The sequence below is a fragment of the Rhinoraja longicauda genome, chromosome 8 (genome assembly GCF_053455715.1).
Source record: "Rhinoraja longicauda isolate Sanriku21f chromosome 8, sRhiLon1.1, whole genome shotgun sequence".
NCBI lineage: Eukaryota > Metazoa > Chordata > Chondrichthyes > Rajiformes > Arhynchobatidae > Rhinoraja > Rhinoraja longicauda.
Genome location: NC_135960.1, coordinates 32181934 through 32201288, shown reverse-complemented (window position 1 = coordinate 32201288; position 19355 = coordinate 32181934). Strand labels below are relative to the sequence as shown.

Below are 19355 nucleotides of genomic sequence, written 5' to 3'. Positions count from 1 at the left end.
TCCTTTTTAATTGAAGTTAAAGATTCCATGGCATTATTTAAAAATTATGGGTCCAGGCAAATATTTACCCCTCAATTGACATCACTAGAAATGAGTCGTCACTGATGTTTTGTGGGATCTTGCTGTGTGCTATTTATCTGCCATGTTTCCTCAGTGATAACACTTCAAAATTTTTTTGCTCTGAACTGCTTTGAAACATCCTGATAATGTGAAAGATGTAATGCAAAAGTAAGTTCATTGTTAAAGATGAAACCATATCAGGCTGAATGGGACAGATTCAGTCATTTGGATCCAAATCCATCTTTCAGATACTGGAATATTACTTCAGTGCAAAGGTGATGCTGGGACTCGGGCCAGGATGAGTTAGTATCCACTGAAGCAGAGCGGGAATGAGCTTCGTGGGTTGACAGGGATAGTTGGTCCATGGGAGCATCTTGGGTACACAATTATAGTCTGAAGAAGGGTCTCAACCTGAAATGTCACCTACTCATTTTCTCCAGAGATGCTGCCTGACCTGCTGATTTACTTCAGCATTTTGTGTCTATCTTCTGTAGGAAGGCTAATCTGTCCTCAAATGGTCAACAGAGAGAATCTCAGGTATCATTACTTTGCAAATGAAGAAAGGTTAAATGAGCTGGATCCATCTACACTGAAAGAGGGTAAATTGAAATAACTCAGGTGAGCATAAATTAAAGTGAGAAATTTAGAAAAACCTTTTGCCATTGGATGATCCATGCAAGTACTTTTGGCATAATACTTTGCATTTTGTAGGACTAATATATTATTGGGCACTTTTTCTATGAGCACAGTAGGTATTCTGTTCTGTCACTGGACCCTTATCTAACTCTTTGCCAAAGGTGATGGACATCTTTGTTTGTTCTTATTCACCAACTCACCTTTTCGCTGCCGGGTAGTAATTGATTTCTCCTTCTTCCCACCAAAACCATAATGAAGGGACTTGCTTCCTGTAAAATTAAAGCCACCCACAATTAAGATAGATTTACTAACAGGGAAAACCTACTTCTACAGGAATCCAGATCCAGAGCTGCTCTCCAATCATTATGTGACAATTGGCTACTCGCTCGTGGGATTCCAGGTTTAGAATCAGGAATAAATGTTAGAAATAATGAAATCAAAAAGTGCAGGAGAACAATTGGCAAGAAGGTGAAAGGAATCTAGAAAGAAGGAATTAGGAACGAGAAAGCATGGAACCCAAATACCAACAGGATCAATAGTTTGTCAGACCACCGCCATCTGGAACTTCAGGAGTGAAGGCTGAGCTGTCAGCATCATGTCAACAACATTAGTTTGCATGATAGAGAGGATATGTAAAGGAATTTTGGGAGAGTGGATGAGAAGAGCAAGGAGTGGGAGTGGTGGGAATGGAGGTGGCAGAGATGGAGAGAAATGGTGGGAAAAGAGGCATGAGAAGTGGTTTGCAAAAAGTGGTAGGAGGAGCTAGGGGAACAGAGTGGTCAGTGATTGGGAATGATGAATGGAGAGAGTGACAGAGAGAGAGATAGATGTTCGGCAGAGAGAGTGGGTTGAGGGATGGGTTAAGGGAACACAGCTGCCATCACTGTGGTCTACTGTTCTGGGCTCCACACTAAATCTGTTCATGCTCATGGCAACCTCTTTCTTCTGATTTACTTTAATCAACAGCTCAAAGTTCTGTACCACCTCATGTTTGATGCTTGATTTAATATTGGTGTTATATATCACCATATGCTTTTCAATTCATAATAACATTGCTTAAGAGTTAGTAAGCTCTTCTATAGGAGAATGGAGCAAAACCTGGTTGGCATATGTGAAACAACACAGAAAATGTTGGAAGCACTCAGTAGGTCAGCTAACATCTGTTGAGTGGGAAATACCAAAATGTCAGGTCAGGGATCCTTCACCAGAACTGGGAAATTATGTTTAAAGCTGCAGAAATGGGGGAAGGGATGGAGAAAACAGAGATGATGTCTGTGATAATTTGCAGGGCACAGTTGTCAAGGCAATAACTACTTTCAACACTGGCTGCTAGAGACAAAAGAAAGAGATTGAAAATTAAATAACCAGCAACACCTATGATTAGATGTGAAAAGAGCTTAAACAAGATATCTTATATCTTCTGAGGAAAACAGGAAGAGCCTTGTCTTAAGATCATAACAAAAAGATGGTACTCCAAGACTGCAATGTATGTGTGGCCACTCTCCACACCTCGTTGAGAATAAGTGAACAGTATCATCTATGTCCATGTAATTCATGAAGGACAAATAAATCCTTGCAGATCTTTTTTTCCCACAAGGCAGGAGCACACGCAAAAAGCACAGAGACCACCCAACATTGCCAGAGCTGTGCTGCACGACAATGACTAACCTGGATGGGAGGAGCGGCCTGGGAAGCTGCCACTGGGACCTTGAATGGAGTCCAACATGGAGAGTCGTACAATCTCACCATCAGGAGCCATGATAAGGCTGCCCACTGAGATATCTTTGTGGACCTCTAGAGAAAGAAAAAGGAAGAGACTGATCATTATCAACACGCTTTGACATCTTTAATGAACCAGAGAAAAAGGGCAGTATCACATCTGGGATTAGAGGCACACCAAGACCAAAATGACATTGGCATCCCACATACTGGTCATCCTGAATATCAGAACAATTCCAAATGATTGGAACTATCTTATTTTTACACAGTGATAAGAGGGACTTTATTAGAAGCTGCTAAGAGGCATTGATAGGTTAATGCTTTTTATGGTGTATCTGTAGAAGTTGATGAGAGTTGTTGGGGACCATTACGACCTTCCTAAGTCTTCCAAGGCCATTGGCCATTGCTTCAATATGGTGGTCCAGGACATATTGCTGGTGATATTTACAGTTGCTGGTGATATTTACAGTTGCTGGTGGCATTTACAGAGGCAATGAACCAAGTATGGGTAGAGAGACTTACAATTATAGAAACCACCTACCAGTTACAAAAATCAAAAATGCTGATGGATTTTGGCCTTTTACAATTGAAATACAAGGAGGGAGAAGTAACAGTGAATTTACAAATCTCTGATTAGATGCTGGTCTTCAGTGCTCAGGAAGGATTTACTGTTCTTATTGAATATGCACCAAAGATTCAACGGGATAATTTCCAGACTTGGAAGGTTTAATTATAAAGTCACATTGCACAGACATGCATTCCCTGAAGTAGAGAAGATTAAATGGTGATCTTTTGCAGATATTGAAGATAATTATAAGAATTCAGAATAAGTGAACAGTGCTAAAATGACTAATAGTCCATTCAGGGCCAGGTCCAGGAAGCATTCATACATGCAAATTGTACGTGGAATCATACGTGGAATTTTTAGCAGTGTCAAAATTACCACTGAAGCTGGAAGCCGCTAGAAAATGCTGGAAATATAGATAAAGATTTGTTGGCCAGGTGCATTGAACTGTGAATCCAAGGGACTCAGATGTACAGATAATTGATTTGAATTGTATTTTCACTCTTTTCCTTGAATACTCCATTCCTTCATGTACTGGCATCCAGTCTTACCCCTCAGTTTCTCTGGCACAGTGCCTCGAACAATTCCTGGAGCTGAAGTCTTAGTTCTACGGGCCTTACGTCTAAAGCACGCCATGCTGCTCTGCTTTCCGGGTCCCTTTATGCCTTGAATTGGAGGCAGCAACTGGAGGACTGGTCTTACTTTTTGGTTCTGAATAACACCTGAATGGGAGAAGAGAGAAATTATGAAAATCAGTCTTTATGGTACAACAAAATATCAGTTGATAAATTATCAACTTAAGGGAGCTTAAAACATTAATGCTAAGTCTGAACCATGTCCATCTTGCTCATTTACCAAACACTGCAATTTTAACCTAATCTTCTGAGCTTACTGAAGACAGCAGTCACCCATGGCACCCTCTAAGTAAGAAGATTATTCTTCAGTGATTTACCAGGTTTACTTACTAATTTAATTCAAGTCAAGTGAAGAGTGTTTTGTTGTCATATGTTCCAGGCAGATCAATCAAATTCTTACTTGCAGCAGCAGTTTTTATGTATATATATACAAACACACACACACACACACACATATATATATATACACATACACACACATATATATATACACACATACACATAAAAACAAACAAAGATAGCGCAAAAAGACAAAACCAATGTCCCTAAATCCTTGGAGTTCAGAGCTTATTTGGAGGTTGGTAATTATGGGACTGAACCAGGGTAGGCCACAAAATTCACAGGCCAATGTACCCCAAAGTGACATGTAAGTTTTTTTACTGAGATCCGCACCGAAGCAAGGAGAAGCTCCATAGTGGAACAGACTGAGTATCCTCACAGAGCTCCACGTTGGGGCAAGGAGAGGCTCGGCTCCATGCTGGGGCAGGGGGAGACTCTGCTCCGCGCTGGGGCAGGGGGAGGCTCGGCTCCACGCTGGGGCAGGGGGAGGGTCGGCTCCACGCTGGGGCAGGGGGAGGCTTGGCTCTGTGCTGGGGGAGGCTCGGCTCCCCGCTGGGGCAGGGGAGGCTCGGCTCCGCGCTGGGGCAGACAGACAAAACAAACACTTGTAATACAATTGATTTCTCACCTTCCAACAGAATGGCACCTTCTTCCAATCTTTTCTCTACAAATCCTTCTGCCCTTTCCTCTCTCTCCCTCTGAATGGATATCTGTGGTAAAAATCCAGTCTCTTCCCCATCCAGGCCAGACCTCTCTATGTTGATGGGATACTTCACACTGAGCTGATCCATTTCAACCATTCCTTCCATTTTGAAAGGTTCTATGCCAATAGGACACTCCAGTTTTCCATTGTACTCTGAAAGGCAATGTGGCATAAAGAGAAACATACTGAAACTAGAGCGCAAAGGAAACCATTCGGCTTATCCCACTTCTGTCAGTATTACCTGGAGATATTTATTCAGATCCTTTCTACCTGATGAGGAGTGGGAACAGGGTTTGGGACAGGAGATTTGATTGGTAGATCGGGAGGACTGGGTTGGCGATGGACTGGAAGGTGGGATGGATGGCAGCTGAAACAGGGTTGTTTAGATGAAGCAAAGGTTTTCGTAGCATGGAAGGTTTTGATGGCAGTAATTGGGATGTGGATTGGTTTGGAACGGGACAATGGTTTCTCTGGACGAGGTTGGAGTGGAGGCTTCGATGTGGAGATGATGATAGGGTTTGAGATAGGAAGTGCATTGAAATGGGGTTAGGCATTTGGTTGAAATAGGAAGGTTATGGGCCAGGTGAGGTTGGGTTGGGTTGAGAAAGGGGAATTTTTAATACAGAAAATGGTAGAGATTTAAAACATACTGTCTGAAAGTGTGCTAGAGGCAGAAATACTCATTGCACACAGTCGTCTGTTGGAAGGCATGACCTGAAGGATTTTAGACTCATTGGAAATGGGCTGGTATTCTATATGGGCTGGGGTTGAGACTTGGAGTAGGTAATGGTTGCTGTCTCCCACATTCTGATCTATTGCTCAGCATGTTTACGTCAGTTGTTCCTCTACCTGTCACTTCATCGTAGACATTTTCTGCATTCTGATTTTGATGTTCACCATCTGTTAATGGGGGCAGAACCAATTGCTGCCCAATTTGCACTTCTTCTGGTTTCACTCTTCCCCCTTGACGTCCAGCCCATCGAGCTGCTGCCAAAGGCCGTCTCCTTACCACTGGCGGTTTCGGCAATTCTGGCTGGAACACAGGCCCAGGAAGGGAAGCAAACCCACACACATAATCTGTCAATGGACTAACATACGCTGCTTAATAGATGAACACATGCATCTCAACAGGACTTCACACATAGACAAGACCATACGTCCTATTCAACATGCTAATACATGCAATCCAATCGGAATACACACATATCCTAATAAGACAACACACATGGACAATAGACTAATGCAAGTAATTGAACTCACCAGCCCACATTCAATCAGCACACATTTCAACTGGATAACAAATATACCCCTTCTATGCACTCTATCATATCATATCATATCATATATATACAGCCGGAAACAGGCCTTTTCGGCCCACCAAGTCCGTGCCGCCCAGTGATCCCCGTACATTAACACTATCCTACACCCACTAGGGACAATTTTTACATTACATTGACCCAGCCAATTAACCTACATACCTGTACGTCTTTGGAGATGCAAAGGAACATACTGCTTCAACAGACTGATATACCCCACCAACACACAAGTCAACATTTGCAGTCAATCTACTAGATAATGTATACATCCAATCAATTGTCAACGGTCATGGTGACGCAGCGGTACAGTTGCTGCCTTACATCGAATGCAGCGCCGGAGACCCGGGTTCAATCCTGACTGTGGGTACTGTCTGTATGTTCTCCCCGTGACCTGCGTGGGTTTTCTCCGAGATCTTCACCCACACTCCAAAGACGTACAGGTTTGTAGGTTAATTGGCTTGGTAAATGCAAAAATTGTCGCTAGTGGGTGTAGGATGGTGTTAATGTGTGAGGATCGCTGGTCAGCGCAGACCCGGTGGGCCATAGGGCCTGTTTCCATGCTGTATCTCTAAACTGGTCAGTGCATGCATTCCTTCAATGGCCCACTGAATGTATTTTTGACAGGCAAATATATACATTTGCTTGAAAGGCCAATACATGCACTTCTTTAACCAGCCTGTTGATAGTGTTTTGATAGACTGTTGAAGCATATGTGGCTTGAAGTTGGAGAGTATATTTTGCCCCGTTAATGGATGGCTGGAGCTTGTTTAATGAATGAATCCATGAGTTGGCCAGGTATCTTCTCTGTGGATGCAAGTATTGGCCTGTGGAAGGGCTGTGAGTGTGGGTCTGTTGATAGAGTTTACTGATAGACAACTCCCACCCTCAATCGCAGGCCAATACTTACACTCCATATTGCTTACTCCAATACATGCTCCATCCACATGCCTTCACTCTGCCAATGCTCTTCTTCAACACACTTCAGTAACTGAACAACACATGTAGTTCTTCAACAAGTTGACACATCCATTCTATTAACTGGCCTACACTCATCCTCCATCAACAAATGAAATAAATACAGATGAGCCTTGCAAACTTTAGTGTCTGTACCTGTCGTTATCCAGGCTTGCATAGTGACAATACACAATGAGGACACCAACTGTGAAGTACATAGCAAGAGAGGTTTTACACAAGTTACTGTGAGCATAACTGAAGGATTCACTCCAATCCATAGTAAAGTGTCTCAGTATCATGGCCTTTATATGTTCAGTAAATAGTGATTTAAATGTAAGCGCTTATTTTTGCTTGGTTTTCTAAGGTGTACGTGTATCTAAATGTCAATTGCTGGACATGGTTATAGTAAAGTGGTCAAAAGGAACCATTAGCTTCTATCTGGTAATGTATGCCTTATGTGTACCTCGGGGTTAAAGGGAAGCATTAATTCCCAGTCTGGTGTTCGACAGCCCGGTGTCTCAGTGTTTCACTATCTATGAGCAGTGCAACAAGGCTACAATTAAGAATCAGAGGTTATATTAACCCCTGAGAAAAGCCAGTCATAATATACCCAGGCATATACCCCTGCATGGACTAGCTGGTTTGAGATAAGGATAAATTCATATAGTGTTTCTTAAGTCAATCCGGAAAGAGTAGACCTGGAACATTGTGGAGGTATTACAAGAAGAGGTTCATAGTTGATCTGAAGGACATCCTACCTCTCCATCCGTAACTTCCTCAATGGGCCACAGTCCTGCCTCAGTCTCTGATGAGATGGGTGGAAGCTGCAACCGCCCAATCTTAGAGTCAACAGGTTCCAATGGTTGTCTTGAGCCACACTGATTGCTGGGTCTGCCTTTCCCTGTGGCAAGAGGGGAGATTATTGCAAATGGGGGAGGAGATATCCACTCTCAGTAGATGTGGGAGCACAGAATATTACAGATGTGAGAGGAGAAATGATTGAAAAGAACAGTTTATTGCAATTATGAAAGGGCAGATCTTTGCAGATGTGAAAGGGCAACAATGAACAGTAAAACTCACAAAAAGTAGAGATCCAGGATCAACTTGGCCACCTAACCTGCACATTGCTTTCTATCTGGTAACTTCAGAATTACTGTAAATGAAATGATGGGATGTGATGCCAAAACAAAATAATGGTGAACAAGCCCAGGAAATCAGAGTACTCTAGACAACATTCATCCATTCCACACTGTGTGCCTCAGTCCCTTTCCTGTCTACTCCTCTATATGTTCCCACTTGCAGTATATATGATGCTCATTGTATCTTTATGAATTGAGCGTACCTTGCGGTATGACTTTGAAACCACTGTCATACCAGCCATTACTGTTAGTTGGGATATGACTGGCTTCAATGAGGATGTTTTGTTAGAGTTCTGCTCCTATCGTTTGACAAATTACATCTATATACTAAAACTCTCGTTTGTTACCTTGTTTGTGACAGAACTTCAGCCAAAATGGTACACGATAGTGCAACAATTTTAGGCCCACCTTACTCACCGTCATCACTTTAATGGTAAAAATGGTAGTTTTATTGAAATTGGTATTATATTTTTTAAGTTATTCACATTTCAAAGGTTTTAAAAACCAGTGCATGCGCAGTTGGGGGCTTCCTGAAGGAGGGAGGCGGAGGGAGGTGAGGGGGGGGAGGGAGGGGGGAGGAGGGTGGATAAGGGGGGTTGAGGAGGAAGGGGAAGTGGGGAGGGGAGGAGGAGGGGGGAGGGGGAGGGAGGGGGGAGGGGGGAGGGGGGTAGGCGAGGGTGCTGCACCAATGCAGGCGAGGTTTGGGCCCAATGGGTCCACTTGGTCTAGTAGCAACTAAAGAGCCCACAGTTACTATTGTTGCTTGGAATAGCAAGAAAGCCAACAAGCATTAAGTTAGCTGAGAAGAATTTTTCCTAGGTAGAGCAGTGAGAATGACACTACAACAGGGTGGGTAGGTTTCATGAATGCAAAAGATGGGAAGGTTGCAATTCAGTATAGTGTAAGGTCTTGTCATAGAGTCACCTCACCCCACCACAATAAGTCCAAAGAAGTCCTGACCTGAAACATTACCTATCCAAGTTCTCCAAATGTGCTGCCTGACCTGCTGAGCTACTGCAGCACTTTGTGTACCCCCAATCAGTCACCTTCTACTAACACACTCATCTGCCTGGCACAACTTGTCCTCACCCTCAACAACTTCTCTTTTGACTCCTATCACTATCTTCAAATTAAATGTGTAGAAATGGGCACTCGCATGTGTCCCAGCAATGCCTGCCTTTTTGATGGTTATATCAAACAGTCCTTGTTCTAAACATTCACTGGCACCATCCCCCAACTCTTTCTCTGTTGCAGCAAGGATTTACATCGGGGCTGCCTGCTGCAACCGTGAAGAACTCGTTGATTTCATTAACTTTACCACTAACTTCCATTCTGCCCTCAATTCGCTTGAACTATCTCTGACACTTCTCTCCCCTTTCTTGATCTCCGTCTCCGGGAATCGGACATCAGGGAAATGGGGACAGGATATTGTATGCCATCAATTGAACAACTGAACAAGATGATACAGAAAGTACATTTAAGACCATTATATTGATTGAGAAGCAATGATAAATAAATATATATGTGCATGCATCTTCAGTCTGCCAAACTTCAGGATCCCCGGGGATCTATTAAAAATACCTAATCCACTTGGCTTTGAGGCAGAGCAAAATAGGTGTACCAATGCAGGAGGACTCATCAAGTTGTGTGGAGAGATGAACTGTTCGATCGCCAGTGGGTCCAGCTATCTTTCACAGTTAAGATGCCAGGAACATCCATGAGTGAACATGGGCATATGTTCAAAAGGGGGACAAAATACAATGCATTACTTAGATACGATAGAAGTTGACAAACCTTTTTAACAGTTGACCTTTAATATTTAGTATTTAGGTTAAAGTTTAATACAACACATTTTACACATGGTTATCAAGGCAATTATTTTTAAGGTAAGTTAGAATAAAGGACGGAACATCAGATATGTATGGTCTGTTTGGAACTTAATACACCAAGTGGTAAGACTTTTAATTATTGTACCAACTATTGTTGTGAATTGGAAGATGGGTGCCTTCAAGAAGGTCTTGCTAATCAATTTTTGCCTTTGTAATTTACTTTATTATGCAGCAATTACAACATCCCACTTAACAGCATTTGTGTGCCTCAGTCAAACTCTCCTCCATCTAGTTCAGTGGCTCCCACCCTGGGTATTCTTAGTTTCTTGGCCCTGTCCCCTTCAATGAATAGATCCCCGGGGCTGTAACAATTTCCAGGACACAAAACCTTTTTAATGACACTTACCACACAAGCCTCTCCTCGACCCAGTCATTGATCCCCCATAATAAGTCACGTTGGATTTCTGACTGAAGAGTTGAGAGGAATCAATCACTGGCTGACCCAGCATGCTACACCTCTGTCCATGATCCTTCCCTTCAGCATCCAGACGTTTAATCAGATAACTATTCTGTGGTTATGGAAGAAGAAATCAGTGTGAGGATCAGAGGTCATCATGGAAAAATACTAAACTGCAATGGGAGCAGACAAAGGATACGTACTGGATTGTCAGGATAATGGGGAATGATTGGGACCCAGTAGGAAGGGAATACAAAGCAGACCACAATTGGAAAGAGTTATATTTCTCATATTATTTGCCTGACTTTGACTTCCTTTTTCACCTTTAAGAGCTATAGAGTCATACAGGATGGAAACTGGCCCTTCAGCCCATCGAGTTCACAGCCATCATGTACATCAAGCACCCATGTACATCATCCCTATTTTACTTTCCACACATTCACATCAATTCCTTACAAAGTCTACCATTCAACTGTGTGCAGAGGCAATTTACAGCAGCCAATTAATCAAACAACCTGTACAGAGGGAAGGGAGGAAACTGGAGCACCTCAAGGAAGCCCACACAGACACACACAAGGGAAGCCCACACTTTTACAGGGAGAATGTGTAAAGTCTACACTTATCACAGGCTTACTGGAGAGGTGAGATAGCAGCTGAACTAGCTGTGCCACTGTGCAACCTAACTCTGCTGTTAGGTAATAATCTGTCACTAGGATCAAAAATGTTACATGGACAGTGTTCAAGGAGCACAGCTGGGGTGAAAACATGAAGGGATAGAGTATTCAATGGCAAGATAGAGAGGAAACAAGAATTACATGCATGATCAACAGATGCATACAAAAGGCTGCCAAAAAGAGCAAAGGATATCAGGTGTATAAATGAGGAAGCAGAGAGGTATGAGGGACAATAAAGTGGTGCAAAATGTTTGTAAAGTTCAACAGAGGAAATTTCCTCTGGAAAATATCTATCAGATCTCTTTTTACCTGTTCATTTTCTTCTTTATCCAATTCCTCGCCACTAGGCGGCAAAGCGATCAGAAGATAAACATCAGAATCATGAAGTGACACACACTCTGCTTCATTCTCCCTCTTTAAACGCCTCTCATTTTCTCCTGACCTGCAGCTATCAGGCTGCAAGGCTCCTTCCTCAACATGGGAGATTGGACAAGATTCACCTTAGTGAGGAGAAAAAGCACTTTGTTTTATTTAAAAGTTGGAATTCTTTCTTAATTTCCAGCAGATTCCAAAAGTAGTGCAAGACATTCGCTGGAATGATATATCACATCTACAGTTGAATTTTAGGCAATTTAATTCAAGGTACAGAATAGCTCTTGTTGGAAGAGGGGGTTTCATTACCTGCATCAAGACCACCCCCTTCCCCATTCTCGTTCTCCTCCTCATCCAAACCTGACCAGTTCTGGTAGTGGAGAGAAAAGGGAAAGCAAGGAAGGACCAGATATGGTCTGGGCACCTCAGAAAGGTCACATTTTGTCTGGTGGAAAAGAAATGGGTTGAAGGAAATTCCTCTGAGTAAGCTCAGGTCACGGATACAACCTGTGGGGATAAAATAAATTTCTATTTTAGTTAGAGTTGTAAATCAGAAAGTAGCAAGTCAAGTTCAGTACATATGATTCAGTCAGATGTCGCTTCATTACACATACCTCATCCATCTCCACACCATTGCACACAGGGAACTTCAACCCGTCCAATTCCCCACACCTAAACAAAGGTCCACTGTACTCAATCCAACTCCCCTTTACACAACGTAACCCATCCAACACACAGCCTTAGACAAAGACACACCAAGTTAACACCAAAATATGGGACGTGATATCCCATCCAAACGCTCACCTTTAGTCACTCTACCCCACCAAATTCCCCACCATTATATGCACAGGGACACTGTAACACATCCAATTCCCACACTGAAAGATACATTGTGCTCAATCCACCTGCCCTCCATCGCACATAAGGATATTGTATTGATTATTTTCCTGAGAAATGGCTTTAATCCAAATTGTTTGTAAGCCCGAAATAAACAAATACAGTGTATGGGAGAGGACTGCAGAAACAGCTGTGATGATCAGCCATGATCACATTGAATGGCGGTGCTGGCTCGAAGGGCCGAATGGCCTCCCCCTGCACCTATTGTCTATTGTCTAAGGCATGCAGGCACGGGAAGAGCAGCTTCAAGCCAGCCTCACTAATTCAGAGAATGAGCGAGTGAGTCTGCTCAGTGCTTCCAGGTCTGCTCAGCTCAGCTCCACCCAGCTGCTGTTTGTTGCAGCTCAAAGGGCTGAGGATGTGCTGGGGAGAGGAGGCACATGGAAATGTCCTGTTCCCACCCGGTTGAAGATGCTGCAGTCCTGCCCTACTGAGCAGGTCCTTCTCCATCCATCCCACCAGTCTCCCAAATGCTTGTTCATATGTATGGGGCGTCCATATGTCAGGCATTCATCACCCTGGGAGCAAAAGTACTAATTTAACCCAAAGTACCACCATTGTGCACAGAGGAAATGTATTTTGTCGAATTCCCAATCATCCCATCCCAATTCCCAATATTCTTCTATTGTTATTCAGTTGTTATTAGAGAGTCAGAGTGGATAGCTATGTGCTGAGCCGGAAGAAATGGGGGAGATATTAAACAATTTCTTTTCTTCGGTATTTACCGAGGAGAAGGATATTGAATTATGTGAGGTAAGCGAAACAAGTAGAGTAGTGATGGAAATTAGGAGGATTAAAGAAGAGGAGGTACGGACACTTTTGAAGAATATAAAAGTGGATAAGTCTCCAGGTCCTGATAGGATATTCCCTAGGACATTGAGGGAAGTTAGTGCAGAAATAGCAGGGGCTATGACGGAAATATTTCAAACGTCATTAGAAACAGGGATGGTGCCGGAAGATTGGCGCATTACGCATGTTGTGCCTTTGTTTAAAAAAGGTTCTAAAAGTAAACCTAGCAATTATAGACCTATTAGTTTGACGTCTGTGGTGGGAAAATTAATGGAAAAGATACTTAGGGACAATATATATAATTATTTGGATAATCAAGGCCTGATTAGAAACAGTCAACATGGATTTGTGCCTGGAAGGTCATGTTTGACTAATCTTCTTGAACTTTTTGAAGAGGTTACCAGGGAAATTGATAAGGGCAAGGCTGTGGATGTTGTCTATATGGACTTCAGTAAGGCATTTGACAAGGTTCCACATGGAAGGTTGATTAAGAAGGTTAAATCGTTGGGTATTAATAGTGAGGTTGCAAGATGGATTCAACAATGGCTGAATGGGAGATACCAGAGGGTAACGGTTGACAATTGTATGTCAGGTTGGAGGCCAGTGTCTAGTGGAGTGCCCCAAGGATCTGTGTTGGGTCCACTGTTGTTTGTCATTTACATTAATGATCTGGATGATGGTGTGGCAAATTGGATTAGTAAATATGCAGATGATACTAAGATAGGTGGAGTAGTTGATAGTGAGGTAGATTTTCAAAGTCTACAGAGAGACTTGGGCCTTTTGGAAGGGTGGGCTGAAAGATGGCAGATGGAGTTTAATGCTGATAAGTGTGAGGTGCTGCATTTTGGTAGGACAAATCAAAATAGGACGTACAGGGTAAATGGTAGGGAATTGAGGAATGCAGTGGAACAGAGGGATCTGGGAATAACTGTGCATTGTTCCCTGAAGGTGGAATCTCATGTGGATAGGGTGGTGAAGAAGGCGTTTGGTATGCTTGCCTTTATAAATCAGAGCATCGAGTATAGAAGTTGGGATGTAATGTTGAAATTGTACAGGGCATTGGTGAGGCCGAATCTGGAGTATGGTGTGCAGTTCTGGTCGCCAAATTATAGGAAGGATGTCGACAAAATGGAGAGGGTACAGAGGAGATTTACTAGAATGTTGCCTGGGTTTCAGCACTTAGGCTACAGAGAGAGGTTGAACAGGTTGGGTCTTTATTCTTTGGAGCGTAGAAGGTTGAGGGGGGACTTGATAGAGGTTTTTAAAATTTTGAGAGGGACGGACAGAGTTGACATGGGTAGGCTTTTCCCTTTGAGAGTGGGGAAGATTCCAACAAGGGGACATAGCTTCAGAATTGAGGGACAAAGGTTTAGGGGTAACATGAGGGGGAACTTCTTTACTCAGAGGGTTGTGGCTGTATGGAATGGGCTTCCGGTGGAAGTGGTGGAGGCTGGCTCGATTTTATTATTTAAGAGTAAATTGGATAGGTATATGGATAAGAGGGGATTAGAGGGTTATGGTCTGATTGCAGGTAGATGAGACTAGGTCAGGGAGAATGGTCGGCGTGGACTGGTAGGGCCGGACAGGCCTGTTTCCATGCTGTAGTTGTTATATGTTATATATGTTATATGTATCATCAGCTTCTCGTACCAATGGAGAATTGCACTCTCTATTTATTGCTGCATTGGATGGTGGACACACGTCACTGGCCCCATGAACTTACTAGAATGCAATATTCATGCATTTTTGCCCCTGCAGTGGAGGTTGGCAATAAGGATAAAGGGACTGTTAGCATTCTTCCGCAACAGAAACAACAATGGTTCATTAGATGGATCACGTTTTGCACTCTATGTTGTTAGGTTACACGCCAACAGAATGCCCAGATACATCCTAATAGGTCACAAAACATGCTCTCAGCAACATCTACAATCTGAACTTATTTGAAAGGAGGGAAATCCTCATAACACCATTGTGCACAGAGGAAATGTATTTCATCCAATTCCCAATCATCTCACACAGAGACACTGTACCCCATCCAAATCTCTTCCACTGGACACATAAATAGACACTGTATTCCAATCAATTCTGCAACTGAAAATACAGAGACACTATATCCCATCATTACATAGAAGAATCAAGAATCCCAAATATCTTCCACAATTATATAGACACTGTGTACCAACCAACTCTCAATCCTTAAGCAGAGAAAATGGACCTAAACAAAGTTTCCACTATTATCTACACAGGCATTGTGCCTCATTCAACTCTCCATCATTTCACACAGAGGCACTGTATCTCATCCACATCTCAAACTCACGTGTCTGTTATTCTTCTATTGCTATTCAGTTGTTGTCTGTTTTATCAGCTTCTACTACCAATGGAGAATAGCATTCTCTATTTATTGCTGCATTGGACGGTGGACAGACATCACTGGCCCCATGAACTTTCACTAGAACGCAATATTCATGCATTTTTGCCCCTGCGGTGGAAGTAGGCAATAAGGATAAAGGGACTGTTAGCATTCCTCCGCAGCAGAAACAACAATGGTTCATTAGATGGATCACGTTTTGCACTCTATGTTGTTCGGGTCACACACCAACAGAATGCCCAAATACATCCTAACAGGTCGCAAAACATGCTCTCAGCAACATCTACAATCTGAACTTAATTGAAAGGAGGGAAATCCTCATAAGGAAGAGATTTACCCAACACTGTGGAATAGATTAGAAACCTTCTTTTGGGGTTTACTGCCTAGTCTTTGGTCCATTACATGGAATGGTTGATCTCCTTTGCTGGTGCTCTGATTCCACCTGCACAAAGTGGATCAGACTCACCTGAGCCTTGTAGCCGGTGCAGGAGGCTAGGGTCACAGGACTCTGTTAGGCAGGTGAGGTACCTCTTCGCAGAGTAACCAGGATGGATCTTACGGTTGCCAGAGCGGTTCTTGTGCCCAACAAGAAAGTGTAGATAAGGTTCTGCTTGGTTTGGACTTGAACCATCCTGGGGGGGGGGGACAAGTCAACATTAATTCCTGTAGACAAACTGTTCACAGAGATGACAATTGGGGGTTTGTTGACAGTGTGTCCAATCATTGGTGAAGATTGGGGAGGGAAGCAATTGGTAGTAAGGTATTCTGTTATGTTGTTTTGTGTGTGTTATTTTAGTATGTTCTGTCCCTTCCTGGCTGTCATTGTCATTAGCCATTTTGCTGCTCTGCACTTTTGTTTGTCCTTTCTCTTAAACTTTCATTTTCCCCTTACCTGAACCCTGCCCCAATATTTAGTTTACCTATAACCTTGTTTTTTTTTCAATTTTGCTCCCTCTATCCTATATACACACCACTTCAACCTTTCATCCAATCTTATTCTTGTTATAACAAAGAGTCTCTTTTGCAGGTATATGGTGGTTATTTTTAAGGATATTTCAATGGATATTTTTAAGGCAGAGATAGATTCTTGATTTGTACAGGTGACAGAGGTTATGGAGAAAAGGCAGGACAATGGGGCTATGAGGGAGAGATAGATCAGCCATGATTGAATGGCAGAGTAGACTTGATGGGCCGAATGGCCTAATTCTGCTCCTATTACTTATGACCTTATTTGTGTATAGTGCACTTGTCTTTCAACTGCAGCTGGATTCCTTACTTACACTTCTTCTGAAAGCTTGACGATACCCCAACTTAGATAGATTCCAGACTGTTAGAACAAAGCAAGTGTAGCCAAATCATTTAAAAAAATGAATGTTTACACATCAACATTTATCAATATGAGAATCAAATCAAGTAGCCAATGTTTTAATTACAAAGAGACTCCAGAAAGGAAACATTAAAAGAACTTTATTGATAGGACCAGGTATTAAATTTCACTTTGAAGTTTCACCATAAATTTATATTTTAATTTCAGATTTATAGCATCACCAGTTCATTGTTTTATTTATTTTATTTTGTCCCTCTTTCCTAGTACAAGTGCCATAGATGATGCCTCACCCACCTAGATCTGTTCGATCAACTACCTAATATCCAGATCAGATTGATCTGATACCTAGCCTGTCTCTTATTTGTCTGTACCTCTGGCTGACCTGTCTACACGTCTGACCACTGTTCAATCCATTGTCTAGCAGCCTGGACCTGTCTGTTCCTCTGCTTGACTTGCGCAGCAATGGACAGTTGGCTGCCTAGCTCATCTAAATGCCCTGAACCTGCCACTATACAGTATGTGGTGCCTGTAAATGTTCGATCTGCTGTATAATGCATGATTGTCTCGTTTCTCAAGCAATGGCTGAACCGATGCCTAATTTATGTAGAGAAGGCCGATTCGGTTCATTGTCCCTCTGAATAAAGGTGATTTCATTTCCACTTATACTTTCACACCCACCTCTCTCTGTCCATATGCAAGAACAGCCCTGGTCAGGTCACTCAGGGTGCTGAATCGAAGCTTAGTTGCTCGCCTCCTCTTCACTCCATGCTGTCGCTGCCATGCTTGCAAGGCCAAATCCTCAGAGTAGATTACCAAGGCTCCTCTTCGTGTGCTGAAGGTTTTGGAAACTATTGAGTTGTAATCATGCCGGAAATATTTTGAATTATTCTGCTCGAGGGAGATACTGTCAGTATTACTCCAAGATCTCCAGTTAAAATAATCCTAGAACAGCAGGTAAACAAGTTAAAATAATGGAATGCAATCTCAGGACAACAGAGTGTTCATCTGGGCCTGATACACTGATTAGAGATTCGAAGTATTAAAACGCTGTTGATCAATTCATTCATACAAGAATCCATCAGTCTGTGATTTGGCACAAAGGAAGCCTTGCAGCCCATCGTCCCTGTGCTGCCTCTTTGCTCTTTCTTGGTCTTTCCCTGCAACCTGGGAACATTTTATTCTTCAAACATTGGATCAATACCTTTTCAGATTATTATTGTTTACTTGCAGGGCTCCTTCTGGCATTGCATTCCAGATCATACAGCTTGCCATTTAAAAAATATTCTTCACCCACTCTGGTTCTTTTGTAACATCCTAAAACTGCATTTACCTGCAAGTGGAAATACTTTCTCTCCATCTATTCTGTAAAACTACTCTCACTGTCACACATCATCCCTTGCCTGCTTATGTGATCCTGGCATACCATGTGACTAGAAATCAGCTCCTAGTTGCGACAATCTGGAGAGCCAGCCTGATCCTCAACCCTTTTTCATTCTGCCTGGCTCTTCCTTCTTGACATACTTCTACCAGCTCACTCCTACGCATCTCTGCCTGGTCCCATTTTTAGAGGGCTAACAATTTTATCATCGTTCCTATTCCTGGGTAGGGATCATCATTCCTGAGAAAGGATTTGCTCTTTTTTGTTATTAAATGCGATTGGTCGGAAAGTAACAAGTGGATCCCAGATAATGAACTGGATCATCACCTTGACACGTATCAAGACCTAACGAAGTACCTAGGTTAAGGAGAGGCCATTAGATGATAGTTTCACCAGAGGCCCATCTCAGACCACACCTTTCAAGGTCAGTGGTTGAGAGGAGAGGCACAGACGCATTACTAGGGTTCCTCATACAAACCCAATTATACACCAGTGCAAATCTGTCCCTTACTCATCTCTGCCCCTGGGAGCTATGGGAAGGTGTGCTTTAACTTTCAGGATGGCATCCAGTCTCCTGCTCATTCTCACTGATCTTATAGGAGAAGTGTGCAGGTGGCCCACAGATACCCATCGAATATGACAGCAGATCCCACTCATTTGTCTCACCTGCGCTTCAAAATAAACGTCCAGACGTTCGTGGCCCCTGTTCACTGGTTCTCCATAGCCTCGGCTCAGTAGGGACAAATTCCACATGCTGTTCCCACTGCCTCACCTTCCTCACTTCTCTCCAGATGGGAAGATTTTCACTCTGCGAATTGCCTTAGAAAGAGCAGAATTGCCAGAATCCTGCTGAAATAAAATCCCAGTTGATCCTGAGATTTTGTGGCATAGAATGCCATCAGATTCTTAATTTCAGTGTAACTGAATCCTCTGGGATTCCAAACCCTGGCATATTCTACATCCAGCTGGAACAAATCCCAGAGGATCCTGAATTCGGAATCGTAGAAAATCTTAAATAATGATAGAACTGGGGTCCGACATCCCAGAGTACATCAAATCCCAGCACCCGGTCCGAACTGAGGGCCTGGTTGCTGTAGCAGTCCCGGCTGACAACCTGTTGTCTCTTTCTCTCTCTCTCTCTCTCTCTCTCTATGTGTTAGTCTGTTGCCTTGGAAGCAGAAAGCCGTAGCTGCCAGGG

General features: G+C 42.9%; 1 protein-coding gene across 1 annotated transcript in view; it reads right to left on the bottom strand.

Annotated features, from left to right (window-relative positions):
- kiaa2012 (KIAA2012 ortholog) overlaps positions 1 to 19133 on the bottom strand; it is a 41181-nt gene extending 22048 nt beyond the window's left edge. The window contains exons 1-12 of the mRNA XM_078404451.1: positions 18824 to 19133; positions 17458 to 17721; positions 15919 to 16084; positions 11708 to 11905; positions 11336 to 11526; positions 10302 to 10464; positions 7686 to 7828; positions 5507 to 5690; positions 4583 to 4810; positions 3532 to 3702; positions 2365 to 2490; positions 897 to 965 (exon numbers count right to left, since the gene is read on the bottom strand). Of these exons, the coding sequence (XP_078260577.1) occupies positions 897 to 965; positions 2365 to 2490; positions 3532 to 3702; positions 4583 to 4810; positions 5507 to 5690; positions 7686 to 7828; positions 10302 to 10464; positions 11336 to 11526; positions 11708 to 11905; positions 15919 to 16084; positions 17458 to 17721; positions 18824 to 18910 (1990 nt within the window). The 5' untranslated portion in view covers positions 18911 to 19133. The remainder of the gene's footprint in view (positions 1 to 896; positions 966 to 2364; positions 2491 to 3531; positions 3703 to 4582; positions 4811 to 5506; positions 5691 to 7685; positions 7829 to 10301; positions 10465 to 11335; positions 11527 to 11707; positions 11906 to 15918; positions 16085 to 17457; positions 17722 to 18823) is intronic.
- Between the last annotated feature and the right edge of the window lie 222 nt (positions 19134 to 19355).